The sequence below is a fragment of the Podarcis tiliguerta genome (genome assembly GCF_965153285.1).
Source record: "Podarcis tiliguerta genome assembly, chromosome: 16".
Lineage (NCBI taxonomy): Eukaryota > Metazoa > Chordata > Lepidosauria > Squamata > Lacertidae > Podarcis > Podarcis tiliguerta.
This window is the reverse complement of record NC_139549.1, coordinates 19,514,891-19,539,285: the sequence shown is the minus strand read 5'-3', so window position 1 is coordinate 19,539,285 and position 24,395 is coordinate 19,514,891. Positions and strand designations below refer to the sequence as shown.

General features: G+C 47.5%; 2 protein-coding genes across 4 annotated transcripts in view; one reads left to right on the top strand and one right to left on the bottom strand.

Moving 5' to 3' along the window:
- The window catches only part of ACTN3 (actinin alpha 3), a 42,413-nt gene that overhangs the window by 1,161 nt on the left and 16,857 nt on the right, over positions 1-24,395 (top strand). For both annotated transcript variants that reach the window (XM_083417451.1, XM_083417452.1), the window contains exons 2-5: positions 20,009-20,123; positions 20,478-20,597; positions 21,590-21,676; positions 22,810-22,897. In XM_083417451.1, coding sequence (XP_083273577.1) covers positions 20,009-20,123; positions 20,478-20,597; positions 21,590-21,676; positions 22,810-22,897 — 410 coding nt within the window. The remainder of the gene's footprint in view (positions 1-20,008; positions 20,124-20,477; positions 20,598-21,589; positions 21,677-22,809; positions 22,898-24,395) is intronic.
- Positions 1,501-10,000, bottom strand: LOC310666556 (uncharacterized protein). Of its 2 annotated transcripts, XM_083417497.1 has the most exons (4): positions 8,821-10,000; positions 3,367-3,406; positions 2,745-2,878; positions 1,501-1,681 (listed from the first exon to the last, which is right to left on the bottom strand). In XM_083417497.1, the coding sequence occupies exons 1-4, from the start codon at positions 8,847-8,849 to the stop codon at positions 1,561-1,563; spliced, it is 324 nt and encodes a 107-aa protein (XP_083273623.1). In that variant the 5' UTR covers positions 8,850-10,000; the 3' UTR covers positions 1,501-1,560. The 2 variants fall into 2 exon arrangements, 1 of the variants encoding a protein (XP_083273623.1); XR_014505956.1 differs by lacking the exons at positions 1,501-1,681; positions 3,367-3,406 and having other exon boundaries at positions 2,746-2,878.

Sequence of the window (24,395 nt, the reverse complement as noted above, 5' to 3'; positions counted from 1 at the left end):
TCTGAGGAGGTCTTTGCTTCTCCGGAATGAATCGTTGCCCCCAAATACTGTGTTTTCTTTCATGTTCGCTGCCCGATTCTGCGCCGTGTTGAGGTTCTCGAGAACCCTGCGGGCCTTTAAACTTACAAGCAGGCAGTGCATTGCAGGCAGGGGAGGGGGCAGCCCCTTGGAGCCAGCTGCCACCCCGGAGCATCAGATGCTGTTGGCTGCAGCTGTCCCTTGCCATCACCCAGATCCTTATCCTATATGGAACCACAAGTGACATTTTGGGCAGAGTACGTCAGAAGAGACTCGCACCAGGGCCAGGGGTGGGTCCAGAAAGAAAGGGGGAAGGAGAGCATATGTCAGTGCAGTGGCATCTATCGAGGGCCCGGGCTGCGTCTGAGCTATGCCTGGAATGATGGAGACCCAAGGGAGAGGGGAAGGAATCGGCTAAATATATCCGTGCATGGCAGTGGGGAACATGTCCTAAGCTAAGCTTTGAAATAATACCACAGATGGGGGATGTCCTAATCGCAAATGTTCAGAGGCACAACAGCCCCAGGCCCTTTCTCCACCTTAGCAACTTAACTCAGGGCTGCATTCTGCTGCTGCACCTCTTGGCGCCTTGAATTTGGAGTATGGAAAAAGCGCCAGGTCTACAGGTGCAAAGAGAGATCAGACTCGTTCACCCCATTGTCAAAAGAAAAGCATCTGCGTAAGTCTTTCAGGGCCCCACCCAGAGAAAACTGCTCTAAGACTTGCATCAAAGGCCGACATTTCGCTGGGACTTATCTCTTCCCATACCGATGCTACCGCAACAGAAAAATCCACATGTGACGATGCTGCTCAGGGCTGGGAAGGAGGGAATTCGCAAGCCCCATCTTCTAATAACAGTAGCTAAAGGGCCAGACCTCCACCCTTTGGTTCTGCCTTCTCTGCAACTCTTAAACATACAAGAACCGCTCTGCAAGTCCATGTGAGCTACCAGGGAGGCCATCACCTGCCCAGGTCCTGTGACCACCATGCTCAAAGCTGTCACAATTTTGCGGGAGGGATTCAAGCACGTTCTGCAATTAAAACACAACAAATCCATGTTTCTAAAATCAAGCTGAACTGCTTGCAGTTAGGAAAGTGACAGGGAAATCATAGATTGTAGAATTGTAGAGTTGGAAGGGACCCTCAGGGCCACCTGGCCCAATCCCCTGCGATGCAGGAATCCTGCCTACAGTCATCCCTGAATGGGCTCGAACCACCAACCTTCTGGTTGACAGCCAGACGCACTGACCCATTGCATCACTGGTCCACTTTAAAATAGCGCAATAATGATCAACGATCAGGAAGAAGTATAATCTTAAGGCAAACAATTCATCACAAATGCTCAATAAAAAGCAGGCATTGCATAACCTCCATGTAAACTTGCCACAAGGAAATTAGGACTGTTCAGTAAGTGGGTCATCTTAGTGCCCATAGATTCCCCCCCCCTTAACCTCCTCCCCCTTGACACAGAGAAAGGCTAATCACAAGTATCAATCCACTGCTTTAGTCATGTGCCAAGTGACCGCCCCCCCCCAGTCTGTCTCATCCAGAAAAAACATTAACACCAAACAATCTCTTCACAGGCTCCCTCACTGTCCTCCAGGTGTGCTCACTTAAATTCTCACAGGTTTCCACATAACGTATTCTTACTGTGTTCTGCACCCTAAACAGACACAAAGAAGGCACTCACTGTCATTGATTGGTAGGCCTAAAGAACGCGAGTCTAATCCAGAGAATAAAGTGCTAGATTTGAGCTCTGGGTTAAATTCTTGCTTTGTTTCCTCATGGACTGAGGTGGCAGCAGCCATCAGACATCTCGTTCTGGCTCTCAGCCTCAGTTCCCCAATTGTTAAAATAGAGGAAAGAGCAGTCCGCCTCATAGAACTGTTGTTGTGCAAGTGAACCAAGCCTTGCTGCATGTTAAATGCATAATGCAGAAATGGCTATGTGGAGAGAAAAATGGCACACAATTGTCCAAGATTATAACATTTCCCCCTATCATCTATATCTATCTATCTATCTATCTATCTATCTATCTATCTATCTATCTATCCATCTACTTTGAAGGAAACCCTTGGTGGGGGAATATTGCATTGTGATTTCTGTACCTAGGTAGGATTCAGAGAGTGAACGATGCTTATCTATGCACAAATCATTTCAGATTCTGGACTTAATTGTTTTATGAGAGGGGGGGTTGTCCCTGTCTTAATAAAGTAGTAACTTACTTCAATATGCAATAATCCAGCTCTGCTGTGTTAATCCTGTACATTTTTCTGGACCAGGGGTGGGTGGGTGGGTACTCCAAAGTCTTTCCGTCATTGGCACCACTGCCTGAGGACTGAACAAATAAATTAGGGCTGTGGTACCCCAAGGATATCCCTGCCCCTCAGGTCATGTTCTGTGCCAAATAACATTTGCAACATCAACAAGCAAAAGGGTAATGGTCTAGTTTGGTTCAAATTTATGGGGAAGGCTGTAGTTCAGGGGTCAGCAAACTTTTTCAGCAGGGGGCCAGTCCACTGTCCCTCAGACCTTGTGGGGGGCTGGACTATATTTGGGGGGGGGGAATGAATGAATTCCTATGCCCCACAAATAACCCAAAGATGCATTTTAAATAAAAGGACACATTCTACTCATGTAAAAACATGCTGATTCCTGGACTGTCCGTGGGCTGGCTTTAGAAGGCTATTGAGCCGGATCCGGCCCCCGGACCATAGTTTGCCTACCTGTGCTGTAGTAGTTCATTGGTAGAGCATCTGCTGTGGATGCAAACAGCCCCTGGTTTCATCTTTGCTGTGTCCAGGTGAAAACTCTTGTTAATACTGAGCAAGATGGACCAAAGGTCTGATTTTCTATATCCCTGTAATGACAGAGACAGTGAGGATTTTTTACACAGTATTTGATTGGCATATTCATGTTAAGAGTTAAGGACGTAGCCTCTCTCGCTATGTTGGGGGACTTAAACCTAAGTGGCTTGAGATCTCCTGATTACACTAGATTTATGACCATGTTGCTCATTGCTAAGGCTGAATTAGCCTTAGGAACGAGTCAAGTTTCACGTTACGGTTCCTCCAGGCTGAGAGGTCCTTTTCCATTGCTTCTGGCTTTGAGGGGGGAACTATCAGATCCAGTTCATCCCCAGGGCCACGTTAAGTCTGCGAGGGTCTGTTTAACCTACCAGCAGGCAAATGCCAGATGAACATCTCCCTTGCTTAAAACGTGAGCTATGGCCTCCCTAAATGACTCAGACTGGCCTTTCCCAGGGGTTTCTGCTGGGCTGCCTAACCCTGCACTTTTGAGGCCTGGGCACCATTCCCACTTATCTCATTGCTGACAGTATTTCCACACCTGTTCCTTTGGGCCTGCGACATGGCTGATCCTGCAGCCACTGCAGTGTAGGGGAGAGACAGAAGAGAGAGGAAGACCTCATGGCAAAGTTGCACACCATCCTTGGAACCAGCCGCCACTTAGAGCGGAACAGGATCCCCAATGGGTTTTGAGCACTGCATGAGATAAGAGGGACCACACATTTCTGGGGATGGGCTGCTTGGTCCCATGTCCATCTCCACCATTGGAGGCAGCCTGCCTCTGAATACCATTCACTGGGAATCACAAGTGGAAGATTAGCTGTTACACTCAGGTCCTGGCATTGGCATCTGGTTGGTCAGTGTGAGCATTGGGCATTGAGGCTGATCCAGCAGCCATACTCTTCTGGTGCTCTCACTGGTTTCATCGGGCTCATGTGAAGTTCCTACAGGCTGGTCTCCTTCTCCAAACTGGAAAATTTTGCATCTTCAGCTTTGCCCCTCTTTCACAAAGCCATGTGTATGCTAGGTAAACACATGCAGTTAATGAGATTGTAGCAAACTTTGCAACGGGGGGGGGGGGGATCACTGAGGTTTCCAGATAGATCAAGGTTTTGGGCCAAGACTAAGCTGCTGTCCTATTCTTGGGTGGGTGAGAACCCTGTTCTATTTTTTGCAGCATTTCCTGCAGTGCTTGTTCCCAGCGGATGGCTGGTGCTTTTGGGAAAGGCATTATTGTAGCCCAGTAGTGTCAGAGCCCCTGCGCTACGTGCAGAGGGCCTCAGGTTAAATCTTTGGCATTTCCAGGTAGAGCTGGAAGAGCAGCCTGCCTGAAACCTTGGAGAGCTCCTGCAAGTCTCTGTGGACAATACTGAGATAATGGCAGTTTCCTGTGCTCCTGTGCTGAACTAACCAACCTATCTCACATCATTAAATGCTCCCACTCTCTTGCACACACTCCTGTTCCAAGCAGCTTTTCACTTCAGATCGGGATCTATTGGTAGATTTCCAAATCAACTGCAGTAGATTGGCAAACTCAGTGGTTTAACTCAGGGACAGGCAACATGGTGCCCCCCAGATTTCTCGGACAACAACTCCTATCATGCTGGTTGAGGGTGATATTGTTGTCCACAACATGCGGTGGGCATCATGTTGGCTGCACTTGCTTTAAGAGTAGCACCAGCAAAAAGCCTTTTCTTCACTCCTGTTGAAATCAAGAAAGCTTATGGAAAAACAGCTCCGGAAGGATATCCTTGGGCTGAGCGCATGCACTCGGGACCACCTTCCTTCCACTTGCTGAGCCACAAGGTGAAAAACAAAATAGACCCCGCCAGCCTATATTTTCCCCACCCCATGGTGGGGTGTCGTCCACTTTTATACCCCAGTTGCATGAACAGCCATCCAACAATGAGTCATAGTAAGGCAGAGAGAAAAGGACTGAACGCAGCTCCATGTCCAAACAGGGATTTGGGGAATATGGATCTCCTGCAACAATGTCCCTCCCTGGCCATGCTGAATGTTCTTTAATATGGGCGAATGAGACATAGCTGCCGCCTGCCAATTAAGGAAGGCAGCAACTCCACACCTGTTGAGTTGTTCAGATTCGAAGTGGCAAGGAGGACCTGGTGTGAACAAGAACACAGAGAGGCCATTTCCCCCCCTTGCAAACGATCACCCCTGAGAAAATCAACTTTCTCCTCCTCCTGTCCCTGGGAGCTTCTTCCCCTCTGTACAGCTTTACTGATATGGGATTGTTCCTCTGCTCCTGCAGGGAGCCAGGGACACCCTTTCCTGCTGATGCGAGAGATCTGTGGGGGTGGTTTCGCAGCAATGGGGTATCGGGTAGCTGCTGCTGTTCCAGATGCCTTGCCCTTATAAGGCTGTTTCTAAAAACTGCCCTGTGCCTGTGCTCCCTGCAAGGAGGCAAGGGGATGAGCTAATGGCAGTATTTTGGAAGAGGGCAGAACTTATTTAGGGTACGGGAAGGGTCTTCCTCTGCCCCCACCCTCCATGAGAGATGGATGGGCAGGCGGATGGCAAGGCCAGGCCTCCTTAAGAACAAAGTAGCTATTTAAAGAGGCTTCCGTGGCTTGGGGCTATGATTCATTGGCTGGATGGAGTGGTTCAATTTGTTGGGAGGTTGACTAGTCCCAGTGGCGTAGCGTGGCCTTGGGGGGCCGGGGCCCTGGGAGCAAATTTCTGAGAGGGCGCAACCAGGTGTCCCATGACAGGCTCCCTCATGGAGGCTGGAGCTGCAGGGAGACAAGCTGTGTCTGGGACGGGCCTTCAGGGCTGGGGAGGCAGTGGCGGGTGCCTCCTTTTCCTTGTGGCCTGCGGAAGGCTGCGCCCCACACCTGGGCTGGCCAAGAGGAAAAGAGGGGGAGGGCGGTGGAGGAACCGAAGGGGGAAAGAAGAGGAAGGTGGGAAAGCACTGTGAGAGCCTGCCCTCTCCCCCAGAATTACTTTGGATTCCTGCCATGACTTTTCAGCTCTCGTTTCAAAAAAGAAACAGGAAAACATGTGGGCTTCTTTTTCTGTGAAACATCTACATACATGTGACATCCATTGGGATGCTTGAGGGATCCAATCTTTCCAAGTCCTGATGCAAACGGAACCTTCTGAATCAGTGTGCGGATCAGAATGTAACAGAATTTCAGCTCAGAAACATGCAAAAATGCATTTTTAAATGTTAATTTTATTATAAAACACATCTGTAATTGTGCACAACAGCTTAGTATTGATCCACACATTAGTCCTGAGAGGTGTGGATGAGGAAACTTTGTATAGGAATTCTCAAGCATCTCTAAGTGGTGGTGCGCTCGCAATGTACAAAATTGCCTAGTGAATCCGTTCCACACGGACACTTTTGAGCACTGAAGGGAAGCAGAGTCCGCCTCTGCCCCTCTCCTCAGGGCCCCGAACCCTCTGCTTTCAATTTCATCATCTCTTGGCTTCCGCAAGCAGTGCGCACTGAATGGGTTTGTCATGTGGGCTCCCGCCAGCTCTGTTAATCCTAGTAAACAGGGGTGGTGAATCTGGCAGGGCCATTCCGGACCTATGTTGACAAAAGCACCTGTGAGGAGATGCCTTCTCGTGAGGCTGCAAATAGCTTCCCATTGTGAGTGCCAGACACACATCATACTGGGTGGAGTACCATTTGGCAAACCTACAAGCTGGGCCAACGCCAGAACAATAGTCAGACAAAGGATGTGATAAACACTAAGCATCCCAACCACTTTACCAAACTTTTTGAGAGCAGAAAGACAAAGCACATGGCATCTTGCTGAGTAACAACAACAACAACACGCTTAATATGTGAACTCCCTAAGCGGTTTACATAAAACACAGTAAGATCATATATATATATATATATATATCCAAGAAAAACATAGAATGTCCCTCAATGCCAGTTGCATACCCTCCAACATTTCTCTGATGAAAATAGGGAGTCCATTATTATTATTATTATTATTATTATTATTATTATTATTATACCCCACCCATCTGACTGTGTTGCCCCAGCCACTCTGGGCAGCTTCCAAACATAGATAAAAACATAATAAACATTAAACACCTTCACTATAAAGGGCTGCCTTTAGATGGCTCAGTATCACAAAACTCCAGAATTTCTCTGATGAAAATAGGGATGTCCTAAGGAAAAGTGGGACATTCCAGGATCAAATCAGAAACCGGGATGGCTGCTATAAATCCAGAACTGTCCGTGGCAAATAGGGACACTTGCAGCGTCTGCAGTTGCTGGCAATCACAGTTGCACTCAGATCACGCCATATGTTTAAAGAACATGGCTTCCCCCAAAGAATCCTGGGACCTGAAGTTCACCCCTCACAGAGCAACCATTCCCCATCCCCTTAACAAACTACAGTACCCAGGATTCTTTGGGGGAAGCCATGTGCTTTAAATGTATGTGACCTAAATCGGTTTTGTGACTGGCCTGAAGAAAGCGAATGAGCTTCAGAGCCAAGGGGGGATTTGAATCTGGGTTTTCTCAGATGTAGTCCAGAACTCTAACAAACCACACCGAACTAGTGTAGGAAACGAGAAAGTAGGTGCTCTTTGTGATATCTCTGCATAGGCTTCCAGGAGGTGCCTGTCCCATGTGTTTCCATACTGTCTACATGTTTCAATATTTTTCTGCGTCGGGGGTGGGAAAGCTTTTTTTAGCTCAAGGGCCACATTCGCTTCCAGGTAACGTTCTGGGGGCCACAGAGCAACAGTGGGCGGGGCCAGAGGCAAAAGCAACCAGAGCAATGAATGAGGATTTAAATTTTGTGCAGTAAGGGGTGGATCTACTATGAAACTAACAAAGGTTCAGCTTCAAGGCTCCTAATCCATGAAGGGCCCCACAAGTGAAGGGCCCCCAAAATCAGGTCTAGTATATATTTCCACAATGCCAAGTTTGAGAGTCAGTACCACAGATGCTGTAAAGGTGACGTTGACATGAAAGATAATCCAGGACAGCAATTTTAAGTAAAATCAGAGATGTCGTTGTTGTTGTTATGTGGTGTTGTTTTGTGGAACAACCCCATTGAAGAAGATAACTGTTAAGTTGTGGGTGAACATATCAGATGACACAGCGATTCTTCAAACAGCTCTTGTTTATTCAGAGACCAGAACAGAACTGACTGAAGGGCTCAGTCAGCCTGCTTATATAGAGCTCCAGTACAACGTTACTGTAGCAACTTTCTAAAACTATCCAATCACTGAACGTCACTTTCAATCCTTCATTTGCATAAAAACTATCCAATCACTGAATGTCACTTTCGATCCTTCATTTGCATAACTATCTACAGTATCCCCCTGCTGGCCCAGGGTGAGAACTTCAGTACATAACAATAACAGTGGTTACCCAGACCTTGTTGCTGGTTGCGAAGGGGCACCCATAACATTTCAAGTTTCAAAGCCCTAAAAATGTAGGCCCGCTGCTGAGGCTAGCTTTTCCACATTCCCTAGCCTCCATCCTGGCAACCATTGTTGGAGTTCAAGGACATCTTCCAACCAATAATTTCAAGGAGATTATAAAGCAGGGCCCAGAGCACCAGGTTGCCCCCCAGATTGGGGGCACCTGGCATACAAGTGCACATGTGTGACATCGTGCAAATGGTGAGCATGCACATCATCTGCATAAGGCCGAGCGCTTTGGAGCCTGACAGAGGTGCGACGTGTGATGCCATGATCTTGCGCATGCGCAATGCACACCGGGGCCCCCTCAACATTGAGGGGCCCCGGTCCCTTTCCAACAAAAATTGAGGGGGCCGGAGACACACCAGCCCCCTAGAGTTGGCACACCCGGCAGGGCCAGTGAACGGTGTAGCCTGGGAAAGGCCAGAGGACCAGAGAGAGAGGCCTAGTAGGCCCCATTTGGGCCTAGAATTCTGCACCACTGTCTCTGCTTGGGAAATGTGGACCGGCGGGATCTAGCAAGTGATAGCCTGCGGCCTGACCCTGCAAGCCGAAGTCTCATTGAGGAAATCATTACCTGTTGTGCATGGCTGGGTCTGTATCCATGCCAGTTCAGAAATCCCTAAGTGTGAATGAAAACCTATTATTGTGGCACCGTCAGAAACATCTAATGCTTGTTTGCTCTGTGAAATATACTTGGAGCCCTGTAATGATTTGATGATTTTTACTGCAGCTTGTAAAACAGTGATTGAATTGCCCCCCAAACCTCAGGCTTTTATATGCATTATTTACACAATGAATCCCGTCTGATTGGCTGATTCTGCTTCCCTCCTGGAGCCTGATTGGTCTTTTCCTGCAGGCCAATCAGTTGTTGCATTCTACGATCCTACCAGCCTTCTAGATGCGCCCTGGCATTTGAAACATCTTTCAAGCCCTATCTGCTAGAACCTTCACAAACACTGTCTATTGCAGATTGCTCAGTCTCCTGTGTATGTACACACACAGCCATTTTAGAGCAACAACTCCAAGGTGGGAGTGCTCAAGTCCTATGCAGTCTTCTTCCTCCTGGGCTGAGCCCTAAAACCCCACATTACTCTACGGGCTTGAACATAAGACTATAAGATGCGCCTGTTTGATCAGGGCAATCCAGCAGCATACCTGTCAACTGTCCCGGGGGAAAAAACAGGACAGCCCATGTTTTCATGCAAGATCCTGGCAGCCATTCAGGTGCCACGTTCTTGCGTTGCAATCACCCCCCCCCCAAGTGCTTTTGGGGGGCAAGATCACTGTGTGGGTCATGTGATTTGCCCAAGAGCGCAGCCCTGGTGTTTGGTCTGAAAAAGTTGGAGGGTATGCAGCTGTGTGTTCTCTCACAATAGTCAACTAGATGCTGTGGGAAACTCACAAGCAGGACCTGAGCACAGGAGCCCTCCCCTCTCTAAGCATTTCCAGCAACTGGTATTCAGAAGCATGGCTGCCTCTGAACATGGAGGTGGAGCATGGCCATTGTGGCTATTAATTTTAAAGCCATTCAAGTTGGTGGCCATCCCTGCCTCCTGTGGGAAGGAGTTCCATAGCTTAACTATGTGCTGTGTGAAGAAGGATTTTTATTTGTCCTGAATCTTCCAAATAACTGCAGGAAAATCAGACTGGGGACCCCTTCCAGACAAGTATTTTATTGCAGGTTTATTCCACAACATGTTCTTGGCACAATAATAAGTGGTTGATTGAGTCTGCTTTAGTTTGTTATGCGACGCTTCCCTGCCATTCTGAGGGGCTATAGGGCATGGGTAGGCAAACTAAGGCCCAGAGTCCGGATCCGGCCCAATCGCCTTCTAAATCCAGCCCACAGACAGTCCAGGAATCAGCATGTTTTTACATGAGTAGAATGTGTGTTTTTATTTAAAATGCATCTCTGGGTTACTTGTGGGGCATAGGAATTTGTTCATCCCCCCCCCTCAAAATACAGTCTGGCCCACCACAAGGTCCCCCTGCTGAAAAAGTTTGCTGACCTCTGCTATAGGGCAACAAAAGTGGGACAAAAATTAACCAGAACATTTGTGGCATTAGAAAGTTACAAGATTTCGCTAGGAAGTTATGCAATATACACTGATAAGAAATTAAGCAAGATTCCTGCTCCAAAACATTTGCAGGCACAAAGAGTATCGAAAACGGGATCATGTGTGAAGGCCCTGATAGTATAATGAGCAGAAATCGACGCACAATAAAAATGATCAGGGGTACAGCATGGACTGGCTAATATCCATGTTCTCACCAAAAACCCACCCCCTGCATCCTACCACTGTTCTGTACCTGACAATAAAAGTTATATAAGGCAATGAATAAATGGATTGTGGATGTAAATAAACCAGGAAAAACAAAAACAAAACATAGGGCAGTAGATGAATCAGTATTTGATTTGCTGGTGTGTACTATGGCCAATACAACTGAGAAGACAGGAGAAGCAGGGCTGAGCCCATGACTGAGGGGCAGAGTGTGAGCTTTTTTCCTATCTGATGTCTGCCCTCCCCCTAACAGTGCAAACCTCTACCCCCTTATCTGTGAGTATGAGGCATTGAATTAAATGGGATTTACTTATTAGCAGGCATGCAAAAAGGATTGTACTGTGCACTTTCTTAGGCCAGCAGAACGAGGAACCCTTTTCCAGTTTGAGGGCCAGATTCCTTCATGGCCAACGTTTTGGGAGCCATGTGGCAGGGCTAGAACAACAGATGCAAATCTGACCTTTGCCACATTCCAGCCAGACAAAAGTCAGAGGTTTCTACACACATACACACAACACCACACACTCTTTGCATCCTCCATCAAGGCAAGCAATAACCATTCTCGCAGGCCAAAGCATTGAGGGAGGGCATGGAACAGGGCAGGGGTGTGTGTGGCCTGGAGAGACTCCTGAGAGTCAGACAGAGAGTGCTGGAGGGCCACATTTGGCCACTGGGCCCAAGGTTCCCCACCCCTGATGTGGTCTGTTGATTGCATAAGCTTATATCGCACATCAAATTTCTCAGCAAAACTTTGCAGAACTGCCTAAGTGCCAGAATCAATGTTTTACATGCCACAGCCCTTGTGTGCAGCAGTATAGGTGCAGGAGAAGTGTGGCAGCTTCAGATTTCTAGGTGCCAGGGTAACCAAGTGCCTGGGATTTTTTCCAGACTTTTAAGATCGGTATACCCCCCCCCCTTTCAGACTCTCCCACTGATCTATCACACTCCCATGGTTCAGATGTACTGGACTTTTCAGGCAAGGGTGGCACTTTGCCTAGGCTCATCCTCAGAACTTTGCTGGAGATAAATCAGGCTTGGCCAGGTGGGAATCAGCTGTGCAGCAAAAGCTGTTATGCATACCTAATCCCCCCCCCCCCGCCTGCCCATGTTGTCTGGCAAACACATCAGATTAAAAATATGGCACACCAAATCACTATTCATCAATTGTTCAGTCTGACCTCCCCTCTATGGTTGCACTGACATATCCACCAGCATAAAACAACAAATCATAGAATCATTTAAAAGCTAAACAGATGCATGGATGTATACCGTATATATAGAAAATTACAACTTACTGAATATTGCTCAGGCAGAGTGGCAAGGCGTCTTCAGCAGTCTGCACTGGAGAAACAATGAAGAAATGGATGCTGTAGTTGAGATTCCTGCATTGCAGGGGGTTGGACCAGATGACCCTCAGGGTCCCTTCCTGCTCTACAATTCTGTGAAAAGAAAAACAATGTGAAGATCTAAGATTTCAAGAGATTTCAAAGTTCCAAGTACAGTACAGTGGTACCTCAGGTTACAGACGCTTCGGGTTACAGACTCCACTAACCCAGAAATAGTACCTTGGGTTAAGAACTTTGCTTCAGGATGAGAACAGAAATTGCGTGGCAGCAGCGGAAGGCCCCCATTGGCTAAAGTGGTACCTCAGCTTAAGAACAGTTTCAGGTTAAGAACGGACCTCCAGAACGAATTAAGTTCTTAACCCGAGGTACCACTGTACATGTTCTGATCAAGATAACGTTCACAGTTCCTCACGGGCATTCTCTGTTGCATCCTACAATATCTGGTACAGTGGTACCTCAGGTTACATACGCTTCAGGTTACAGACTCTGCTAACCCAGAAATAGTGCTTCAGGTTAAGAACTTTGCTTCAGGATGAGAACAGAAATTGTGCTCCGGCAGCGTGGCAGCAGCAGGAGGCCCCATTAGCTAAAGTGGTGCTTCAGGTTAAGAACAGTTTCAGGTTAAGAACGGACCTCCGGAACGAATTAAGTACTTAACCTGAGGTACCACTGTAGTAGATCTGGAACCAGGATAAATCTGTAACTCTTGAAAGCAGGCTTAAGGCAAGCATGTAAGCCTCCTCTGAACTTCTGTGAAGCAGCCCCTCCATCTTCTTTTCCAAACAGACTTCCAGAACTGTCCCATAACAGCAGGTTGCTGAGCACACTCTACGATAGAGTCAAGGGGACAAGGGATCAGTTGAGAGGCCCGGGGCTGGTTTTGCAATGTATCCTCCTGCTCTTCATTATAACAGCCTGGCTGTTACACATGCATGGCTCTCTGGATTGTGGCCAGGATCAAGCATGTGGCGTGAACCACACTTGTGGGTGGGCGGGAAGGAACTGGCAGTCCTGTTCCCCACCCACAGCGATTCAATCTAGTGAAGAACTGAGAAAATAGGAAGCAGGGCTGTGCAGTGCTGCTAGACCTAAGCATGTCTACTCAGAAGCAACTCCTGTTGAATTCAGTGGTGATTACTCCCAGGTAAGTCAGGTTAGGACTGCAGCTTAAATTGTTGTGGGACTTTTTTTTATTCCCATGGGAACCACTCAGGGACTATGGCAGGGATGGGAGACCAGCAGCCCTTGAGATGTTGTTGGACTCCAACCCATGAACATTGGTCATGCCGGTTGGCGCTGATGGGAGTTGGAGTCCGACCTTTGAAGGGCCACACAGGTTTTCCATTCTTGGGCTACGGAAAGCAGGCAGGCATTTAGATTTATATCCTCCAAGAAGCTGGAAGGGGGTGAAAAGGATTCCTCGCTACTTTATCCTCACAACAACCCTGCAGAGTAGCTTAGACAGAGAGAAAGAGAGAGAGAGAGAGAGAGAGAGAGAGAGAGAGAGAGAGAGAGAGAGAAAGAGAACAACTAGCCTAAGGTCACCCTGTGACCTTGGTAGCCTGGTGAGCATTTTAAGCTGTCTCTCCCAGTGGCGTAGCGTGGGTTGTCAGCACCCGGGGCAAGGCAAGTAATTTGCGCCCCCTAACCCTAACCCCCAGATGTTGCGCCCAGTGCGGCCTCCCCCCCTGCACCCCCCACGCTACGCCTCTGGTCTCTCCTCCTCCTCCCTCCCAACCATCCTGTTGTGCCAAAGTTCTGCAGTCATTTTGCAGTGAAAACCCTGCATTTTTGCAGCACCCCTCAAAACAAGTAATTAATAAATCAACCTGGGGCTCATAGTTAACACCCCCAAATCCAACAGTGTCTGAATCACTTTAAACCGGCCCCACATTCCAGCCCCACATAAATCAGAGGTGCCTCCTCTACACATCTGCACATCCATCCAGGCTAGCAAGGCTGGGTTGTCATCCTAGCTCAAGGGCACTTCCAGGTATGCAAAGGCACCCCAGGAGTACCCCAAGCAGGACCACGGAGGAATGAGAGCCTGAGAGCCAAACAGAGAGGCCTGGGGGTCCGTATCTGGCCCCCAACCCAAGGCCTGTGGTTTCTCCACCCCCCTGTGTTGGACAGTGAGAGAGGCTCCCTGCAAGGAGGTACGAGAGATCCCAGCCTGTTGGGATTAAATCTGTTGAAGCCTGAATATGCAGCCGTAAATATGATTCTTGTGTTATTATTTGTAATAATACCTTTCTTCCAAGGAGCTCAAAGCAGTGTACATGGTTCTCTTCCTGCCCTCATTTTATCCTCATGATAACCCTGTGACCTAGGTCGCTGATCCCAAGGAGCAAGTGAGCTTCTTGGCTGAGTGGAGATTTGAACCCGTTTCTCTCCAGTCTAAGGCTAGCCACTGGGCCATACTGCCCCCACATAGAGCAGAATCCTAGCCAAAGTGAAATATTTTAAATTCCGATTGGTTTCACTGGGAAGAGATAAGCATGTGTTTATCTCTCTCTCCTGCTAGAGTTATTGAGATGTAAGGGATCACACCATACATTTAAAAGACATTTAGAGCACATGGTGCCCCCCCCCCCAATGAATCCTGGGAACTGTAGTTTAGCCTCAACAGAACTACAATTCTCAACACCCTTAACAAGCCACAGTTCCCACGATTCTTTGGGGGAGCCTGTGTGCCACAGATGTCCCAAAGCACAACTGCAAATATTTAGGGCAGCCATTTCTAGTTACACACGATTCCACAGAAGGCTGACAGTTTAACACTTTTTAAAAAATGGTTTAGACTTGGGTTTAAAAATAAAACAGGATTAAATTCATTATTGGTTCAACTGGAAGCTCAGCAGAAGTGCTCGCCTTGGAGTTTAATTTATTTTGGGTTCAAAAGCCAGCTAATTCAGGTTACACAGTGGTTGCTGGGAAGCTTCCTGCAACATTCCTGTCTCGAAATTATTGCCTCCGAGGAGTCTCTAGAAATAGACTAAAGCGCAGACGCAGCTCAACTGTATTTTTATTTTTTTAAATAGATGAACCCATGCCTCTGTAAAACTGCCTATTTTTAGGAGCGCCTTCTATTCTGTTTGACGCTTAAAATGCATGTCTGCACTTTTTTGGGGAAAATGATAATAATGTTGTCACTCCCTTTAGCCAGGTACGACTCAAAAGGAAAGGGGACTGGGAGGGAGAAGGAATCAGAGGATTCAGGAAAGATCTGAGGACAGGACAAAGTGCAATGGTGTTGTTGTTTTGAGGCAGGGAGGGGTGTGTGTGTGGGTGTGGGTGTGTGTATGTAGTGAATGTTGCTTTTCCCCACCAGAACTTCAGGGAGCAGATTAGGCTAATACATCTAGAAAAGCAGAAGTGAGCTCTTGGGCCTGCTGTGTGACTACTTTATGCAGACCAATTGCTCCTTTCCATGCTCAGCTTACTCCATCCCATTCCCACAAATCTTAACAGAGGAAGGACTGTAGCTCAGAGCACCTGCTTTGCATGCAAAATGCCGCTGGTTTAATTCCTGGCGTTTTGAGTTTGCGGGAGAGGGTGCTGGGTGCTGTAAGTCTCCCTTTCCAAATGTGCAATCCTGTATCTGTGGGGGTAGAAGAAAGTGCAAGAGAAAGATTGCCAAACCAGTTCCTTCCTCGAGGTAATGACTTTGGCTCCTTGTTAAGCATTGCGATTTAGCCTATCCAAAGAAGTTGCTCTGCACCATAGAACAAATCATTATCATTATTAAGGTTTATATACCACCCTTCATCAAAAGATCTCAGGGCAGTTCACAGAATAAAATACAAGATAAATCACAAGTAGCCACCTCTCACCTGGCTGGTAGATGGAAACCAGAGTTCTGAGTGAGAGAGCTGGAAGCTGGAAGAGACATGCCTTGCTCTGTGGACTTGGAGCTCCCCCTGGAAACCTAAAGAGGAGAGCAAGATGGGAGTGCTCAGTTTGTAAAGGTAAAAGTAAAGGGACCCCTGACCATTAGGTCCAGTCGCGGATGACTCTGGGGTTGCGGCGCTCATCTTGCTTTACTGGCTGAGGGAGCCGGTGTTTGTCCGCAGACAGCGTCCAGGTCATGTGGCCAGCATGACTAAGCCTCTTCTGGCGAACCAGAGCAGCGCATGGAAACGCCGCTTACCTTCCCACCAGAGCGGTACCTATTTATCTACTTGCACTGTGTGCTTCCGAACTGCTAGGTTGGCAGGAGCAGGGACCGAGCAACGGGAGCTCACCCCGTCGCGGGGATTCGAACCACTGACCTTCCGATCAGCAAGCCCTAGGCTCTGTGGTTTAACCCACAGCACCACCCGGGCCCCATGCTCAGTTTGTATATCAGTATAAATAAAACCACGTCTCCTAAAGACACCACAGTCTCCACTGATCCTCATTCCAAGGAAACTGAACCCTGGGTAAGTGCAGGCACCCCTGGAATGTCTTGTTGTTGCTTGGATATTGGGGTGGCATGTAACAGCTGGCATCTCCAAAGAGGGCTGTGACCCTTGGAGGGTCACTGCCAAGTCACTGTAGGCACTGCCAACCTAAACAGACCAATGATCTGATGGGATAAGGCGGCTTCCTGGTTTAACATGAGGATTCTAGCCGTCATGTTGCTGTTTCCAATAAATAAATGGCCCCCAACCCATTTTTACTATCTAGCGCTTCATAGCCATCTTCTGGTGTTTAGCTGCTCGTTTTTAAAGAAAAACACAACAGCAGGTTGTAAGGACCATTCTAATGTGGTTTCCACACATTTGCCCATTCCTCTGGAACTGCCGTCCTTTGTTCATGTGCATTTTTTGGAGAATCCAGACAATATCCTGATTCTGGTGCTTTATGAGTTGTCCTCCCATATTTTTCCCCCTAGACCTGGTTTTGGAAATTGCATGTTATGATAGAACACAACAAAAGCCGACTCATTAAAGGGCATTTTATACCTAATCAAAAAAACGCAGTACCGCGTAGAGCAAAAAACCAAACCAATTCAACAAACAATGAATGCAATTCAAGACCAATTCATTGCGATTCAAATATCAGAAACACCAGCTCTGTGCCAGCAGAACTCCCAGACTCTAAAGCTGTTGGAAATGTTGTGCTGACTCCCAGTTCCTTGAACAGATGGAGAAATATATATTTTTCCAGAGGGGCCATTTATCAGTGGTGCATAGGGTCATAAGCAAAAATGGGTGGCGCAAGTGTACATTTCACATGTGTACAGCAGGGTAGCTTCTATCAACACACTTCCCCCTCTCTCTCCCTCATCTAGGCAAACAAGGAGCGTTGTCAGAGCTCAAGGACACATTCCAGGCATAAACACTCACCGAGGGTGCAAAGCAGAGCTAGTGGGGTGCATGGGTTGGGGGAGAAGGAGTGCGGTCTGAGGAAAGTCTCTTGGGTTACTGCCTTACAGGGTTGTTGTGGAGATTAATTGTGGAGGGAGAAAACCACGTGCACCACTCCGAGCTCCTCGGAGGAAATGCTGGAATGTAAACGCAATTAATAAAATAACAATAAATAGGGGAGAAGTTGGGAGGGCTGCATTTGGCCCCTGACCCCAAGAGTTCCCATCTCAAACCGCTGCTCAGTTCAGATTTTCCAGATTCTGTTTTGTCTGGTCATTGGACATGTAATTCTAGAGGCCTGCCTAAGTTACATGCACACACAAACGTGTATACAGTATCGGCTATATGCCAGGTTAATTGCTATGGCTTCTCCCAAAGGATTCTGGGAATTGTTGAATTGGGGGGAAAGTTTCCCCTAACCCCGTTGCTACCACTGTGGGCCCCACGATATCCTTGGACTGAGGAGACCTCTGTTAAATCCTTGAAGTGTAGTCAGTCCCTAGGTAAGAGTTTCAAGGGAGTGCACACAAGGTAATGCGGAGAAAGGGGTTCAGAGTCCTCACCCGAACACCCATTTTAATCTGAAATTGAACCCAGAACCAGGCACTCACACAAAACAACAAATGTGGCTGCCCTCTCACTTCCAGGTGTGTGTTTGTTCAGATTGTTCAGCGTACTCACCTTTTTAGGCAAAAGGCCCACTCAAGGTGGCTTACGATAGAGTAATGTAAAATGATACAACAAAACAAAATGCAGCAACAATTGATCCAACTGCCAGCTGGAGCTGCTTGTTGTGACAGCCCGCCATGTGCCTGCCATCGCCACGTCCTGCACTGTACGCTCTCTGCTGTACACAAGCTCAGTGCCCTGGGATGGTCAGGCAACACTGCTCTTCCCCCATCCTTCCCATTCTGTTGGCGCCAGGTGGCTGGCCATAAATATATTCTGCAGACTCAGGGCATTGCATGAAACTTGCTTCATTGCAGGCACCTTGAGGGCCAGGTCTAAATTTGGCCAGGCACCGGGGTGGGAGGCAGGGGAGCTGAGATCAGGATGCTGTGGAATGAACTGAAGCAATGTGTGATCCCATATGCTCCAATTGGACCTGTTTGGTCATATCTCACACACAGAGAGGCACATACCCACTTCTTCTCCAAAAACAAGGAACTCTCAGCCAGTCACCTGCTTCCCCGAATAGCTGGATGTATTTATTTTTTTATTTAGAAACCAATCACCCAGGATGTGCAAGTCTCATAGCGGTGTCGGTTTAACACCCACCTGCCAAGTAGAAATGCCATGTACAGTATCTTTATTTGAATGACCACATGCCCTCCATCATTTCTATGATGAAAATAGAGATGTCCTATTCCATCATCATCACCATCACCATCATTTTATGATTTATACCCTGCCCATGTGACTGGGTTGCCCCAGCCACTCTGGGCAGCTTCCAACATATATAAAAAAACAATAAAACATTAAACATTTTAAAAATCATCCCTATACAGGGCTTCCTTCAGATGTCTTCTAATGTTTGTATAGTTAATCATTTCGCTGGCTCATATCTTCCAACATTTATCTGATGAAAATAGGAACATCCTGGGGAAAAGTGGGGCATGCCGGGATCAACTGGGATGGCTTCTGTAAATCCAGCACTGTCCCTAGAAAACAGGGATACCTGGAGGGTCTGATATCTAGATATATTTATTTTTTTACCTAGGGCTGCCATACATCCAGGTTTTCCATACATGTCCAGAAATTGTGCAGGGAAATGGCGTCCGGGTGGATTTTCGGCAAATTGGCAAGATGTCTGGAAAACCCAGACACATGAAAGGGGGGTGCTTATATATATATATATTCAAAAATATATATTCATATATATATTCAAAAAAAGGCCAAAAATAAAAAAGCTCAACAACTTTGTCCAGATTTTCACTTTGGGGAATATGGCAACCCTTTAGAAATAAAGCACTCCAACACCCAAGCTGGCCGTGTTGGTTTAGTGCCCACCTGCAAAGTCTAAATGGAGTGTGCAGTATCTTCACCAGGAAATAGCAAGATACTCCTTCTAGAAGGGGGGGGGGAGATATTCTGGATAAGGGGCAGGTATTCCTTCCTGCATCTCCACCCCATTCTAAGTAAGCAAGGAGTCTGTATGTAAAGGACAATAGATTGGCAGCTTTAGCGAAGCTGGAAAATGACATCATTAAGAAGACCCATTTGGTCAAGCATCTCATCCTCACAATGGCCAACCAGATTCCCCCAGGGAAGTCCACAAGGCAGGCCTGTGTGCAACAGTGTTCTCCTTGCATTGGAGATCCCCAGGAACTGATATGCAGAGGCTGAGTCGCTCTTTAGTTGAATACAACCCTCAGTAATGACAGTGTGCGTATTTTTATTTTTTTTAAGGCATGGGTAAACAAACTAAGGCCCAGGGGCCGGATCTGGCCCAATCGCCTTCTAAATCCAGCCCACAGACGGTCCGGGAATCAGCATGTTTTTACATGAGTAGAATGTGTCGTTTTATTTAAAATGCATCTCTGGGTTATTTGTGGGGCATAGGAATTTGTTCGTTCGCCCCCCAAAAATAGAGTCTGGCTCCCCACAAGGTCTGAGGGACAGTGGCCCAGCCCCCTGCTGAAAAAGTTTGCTGATCCCTGGTTTAAGGCATCTTTATGCCGCTTAATCATTAGCATTTCAATGCAGTCATCATACAAAACAGAGATGCAATGTGCATGGGTATTCGGTGACTCAGCTGTCCATTGCCATTGTGTTCCCTGCAGACATTCACAGCCTGGTGTAACTCTCACTTGAGGAAGGCAGGAACGCAGATCGAGAACATTGAGGAAGATTTCCGGAATGGCCTGAAGCTCATGCTTCTGCTGGAGGTGATTTCAGGTATTAAAAAAAGAAGAAAAGAAAAGCTTTGGGGAGGGGGATGATCTGTGGAGCTGCCCAGGGGCAAGAAATGTGGAGCGGGGAGGTTGAGGCAAAATTTGCAAGCCACAGGCACAATAAAACTTTTACAATTTGTTCAACTTCTGCCTAAGACTCCAAATCACCAAGTGGCAGGATCTGCAACATTTAATTGGAGTTAACAGGAGTCTGTTGCAACCTCCTTTGTGATGTTTCATTTTGAAATATTTGAGATAATATATTAGTTTCCTGTTGATGGTGTTGCTTTGAACGAATACTTTATATTTGACTCTCCCTCGTCCTCCATCTTCCCTCCTCTTCCTCTTCTTCCCAAAGGTGAAAGGTTGCCAAAGCCAGATAAAGGGAAGATGCGGTTCCACAAGATTGCCAATGTCAACAAGGCACTAGACTTCATCGCCAGCAAGGGGGTCAAGCTGGTATCTATTGGTGCTGAGGGTGAGTGTTTTGTTTGGGAACTCATTCCAGAGGGCTGGAGATGTAACACTAAAAGCCTGGTTTGTAGTGCATGCTAAGCACATCTCTGGGGCGTGCGGTGATCTAAGAGCCAGGAGTAGCCAACATGGTGCTATCCAGATGTTGTTTTCCAACTCCCATCATCCCCAGCCAGCACGGTCAATGATCATGGATACTGAAGAACAGGTGTGCATGGGGATGAGGTCGCTCCTCAGGTTAAGCTGTTGAGGGCTTTAAATGCTAAAAGCGAAAGCTTGAACTGCATATTGGCAACCAGTACAGCCTTCTGAGCAGATGGATGTCCCACTCAACAACGCTACCTTTATAGGTTAAAGTAAATTGCAAGGTCCCCTTCAAAGATCTGTACTAGAACTGGTACGATTTAGCTTATTCGTAAACAATCTGGAGTCAGGGTGAGCAATGGGTAAAGGAGTGGATAGTACCAAATTATTCAGCCTGGCAAAACTCAGGCAGGCCGCCAAGAGCTCCTGAAGGATGCAGGCAAATGGACCACAAGAAGGCAGTCAAAACAAAATTAGGATTGGTAAATAAAATGCATTGGAGCAAAGAAATCCCGACATAACATTTACATGGATGGGGGCTGAACTGGCTGTATAACTCCTGCATGTTGCTTGCTTCTAGCAACTGATATTCAGAGATACACCTTATCTGAATTTGGAGGCTCAGTTTAGCTATCATTGCTGCTAACAGAGCCACAGATAGGCCTCCTCCTGAATTTGCTTTAGGTCTTTGGGCCCAAAAGTGGTACATAAATAAGCCCAAGAATTTCTGGATCCAGACTTGCTCTCCAGATGTTTTGGACAGACATCCTTGCCCAGGTTGTGCCCCCACAGAAGGAGATTATATCTCCAAACATGCTTGGAATCCCTTTGGTGAAAATCCATGTCTCATTTGTGCGGTTTTGTTGACACTGTGGCTCTCTAAGCTCCCTCCATCCCCTCCTGCTTTTCCAGAAATCGTGGATGGGAACTTGAAGATGACTCTGGGCATGATCTGGACAATCATCCTTCGATTTGCTATCCAGGACATCTCAGTGGAAGGTGAATACAAGGGCACACAAGCCCCTCGCCGGCATCCCGGTCTGCTTTTTTAAGGGAAGAGCTGTTGACTCACTTGCTTTGCATACAGAACATCCTGGGTTCAACCCCCAGTGGCATCTGCCAGTCAGTGTAGACAATACTAAGCCAGACAGACCGAGAGTCTAACTCAGTACAATGCAGCTTCCTATTCTCCTAGGACCCAAGTGGAAAAGGGAACAGGACCAGCTTAGAGTCCCATAGATAAGATGCCCTCGTCCTTTTTGCCATGGTCCTCACTGCCCTTTTCCTTGTCCTCTTCTTTTTGACCACAATATGTGCTTCTGCCCAGAGGGAGCAGGCAGGGAAGGTAGAGGCAGCGGCTTCTGCTTCTCTAACTCTGGCCTCTGCTCAGAAAAGGGAGCAACGCCCAGGCAGATCAGCAACCAGGCCAGAATGGGGAGCCTCCTGCTCTGGTGTGCTGCCCCCCAGGCAGCTGATCAACAATGACAGTCTCTGGGGCTGGTCTCCCTGCCCCCCTCAATTGCAGAAGGCCCCAAGCTCCCAGCACCACCAGTTAAATCCGCCATGTGTCAGGTGATGGAAAAGGGTGTTCTTTGCTGGGAATCCTGAAAAGCCACTGGCAGTGGGAATGGGCCGCCCTGCAATAGGTGGGCAGGCTGGCATGGCTTAGTGGTGCTGGAGCAAGTGCATTGCAGGAAGGTGTAATGATGGGAAAGAAGAAGAAGAGGAGGAGTTTGGATTTGATATCCCGCTTTATCACTACCCTAAGGAGTCTCAAAGCGGCTAACAATCTCCTTTCCCTTCCTCCCTCACAACAAACACTCTGTGAGGTGAGTGGGGCTGAGAGACTTCAGAGAAGTGTGATGAGCCCAAGGTCACACAGCAGCTCCATGGGGAGGAGCGGAGAAGCGAACTCGGTTCACCAGATTACGAGTCCTCCACTCTTAACCACTACACCACGCTGGCTGAGACTTTGGAGAGCTGCTGTCAGTCGAGAGTAGAAAATGCCATTTACTCTGAGCGGACAAGAGTAGGCAAGAGCCAGTGTCCCTGCCAGGCATCGAAGGAAGTCCTGGGTCTTAGCCAGCATAGAGGTCCATTGCCTGAGCCTTCCTTCCTTTCTTTCTTTCCAGAAACCTCAGCCAAGGAGGGGCTGCTGCTGTGGTGCCAGAGGAAGACTGCTCCCTACCGGAATGTCAACGTGCAAAACTTCCACATCAGGTATGAGGCAAGGGAGGGGGGGGATCACACACAATTTGGGGTCAGCTGCATTGTTTGCTACATGCTTACAAGTGCACAGGCTGTGCATAGCGAAAGAGGGTTTGGAGCGATAAGATTTCTACGCAGCCAGGAGAAATAAGAAGAATAGAATCATAGGATTGTAGAGTTGGAAGGTACACCAGGGGTCATCTAGTCCAACCCCTTGTGATGTGGGAATCTCAGCCAAAGCATCAATGGTAAATGCTTTTATTTGACAAATAAAATGATGACAAATGATTTTTGTTAGTTTGTTGAATTGGATTTCTTGCCCACCCTTCCCAGGGCGGCTTACAGCAATAAAACGCATAACTATGAAACAAATACAATAGTTACAATGGCAGAACAAGAAAAAGTGTAAAATAGTTCAAATGAAAAGCAATTCTGTATATAAACAAACCCAAATATTTTAAAAACCCTTCCATATATAAAAACAGAGCTAAGGCAGCAGAGCCCAGGGACTCTTAATCTCAGGGCTGAGGGTTCAAATCCCACGTTGGACAAAAAGATTCCTGCACTGCAGGGGGTTGGACTAGATGACCCGTGGGGTCCCTTCCAGGTCTACAATTCTATGATTCTATGTAACTTGCCTGATAGGTTAATGGGAGGGAGGTGTTGTGGGGATTCAATGAGGAGGCGGACCATCTGCACTACCCTGAGCTCCCCGAATGAAAAAGGCAGGATAAAAATGCAACAACATTAATAAGTAAACTTTCTGTCTGCTGAAGACAGAATTCCCTAAAGGAAAACAGGGTGGGATTGGGGTGGGGGGCAGTCAGGGCTTTGTCCCTGGTTCCGTTCAGTGTGAGGAGCCATCCCCCAGTTCTCAGTTCTGCCTGCTTTGAGGCAAAAGAGCTTTTGCAGAACCCCAACCCTGCAATAGGGACATTTAAACATAAATAAATAGCACACCTACCAGCTGGATTCAGCATTTGTTTGCCTGACTGTTGGCTTGAAACTGATGCAGCACAGCTCCCTGGCATGGAGGAACAACACCAGAGCTGGGTGCCAAAAGGGACTTAGCTCCTAGGCTAATTTCCTGCAACCAGCCTCCTCTGCCCAGAGGGCAACAGGGCCAATGTTCCTGCAGGAAGAAGGAAGCCAGTTCTGGCCAGGGGACCCCCTTGCTCAGCCCGAGGGCCACATTCCTTTCTGGGCAACCTTCTGAGGGCCACACGCCCATGTAGGGCAGAGCCAGAGGCAAATGTGGCTGGAGCATTGGGTGAATATTATTATTATTTATTCAATTTCTATGCCGCCTTTCATCTGAGGGCGGTTTACAATATAAAAACACAAAAAATGCATAACATAGTGACAAAGAAAAACAATGCCCTCTTCCTACAGCTTAAAAAAGACCACTGATTGTTTAATTAGCCAAAGGCCTGGGAGAAGAGGAAAGTTTTTGCCTGGTGCCTAAAGATATGTAGGGACACATTTCAGCCAGGCAAAAGCATCCCAGGAA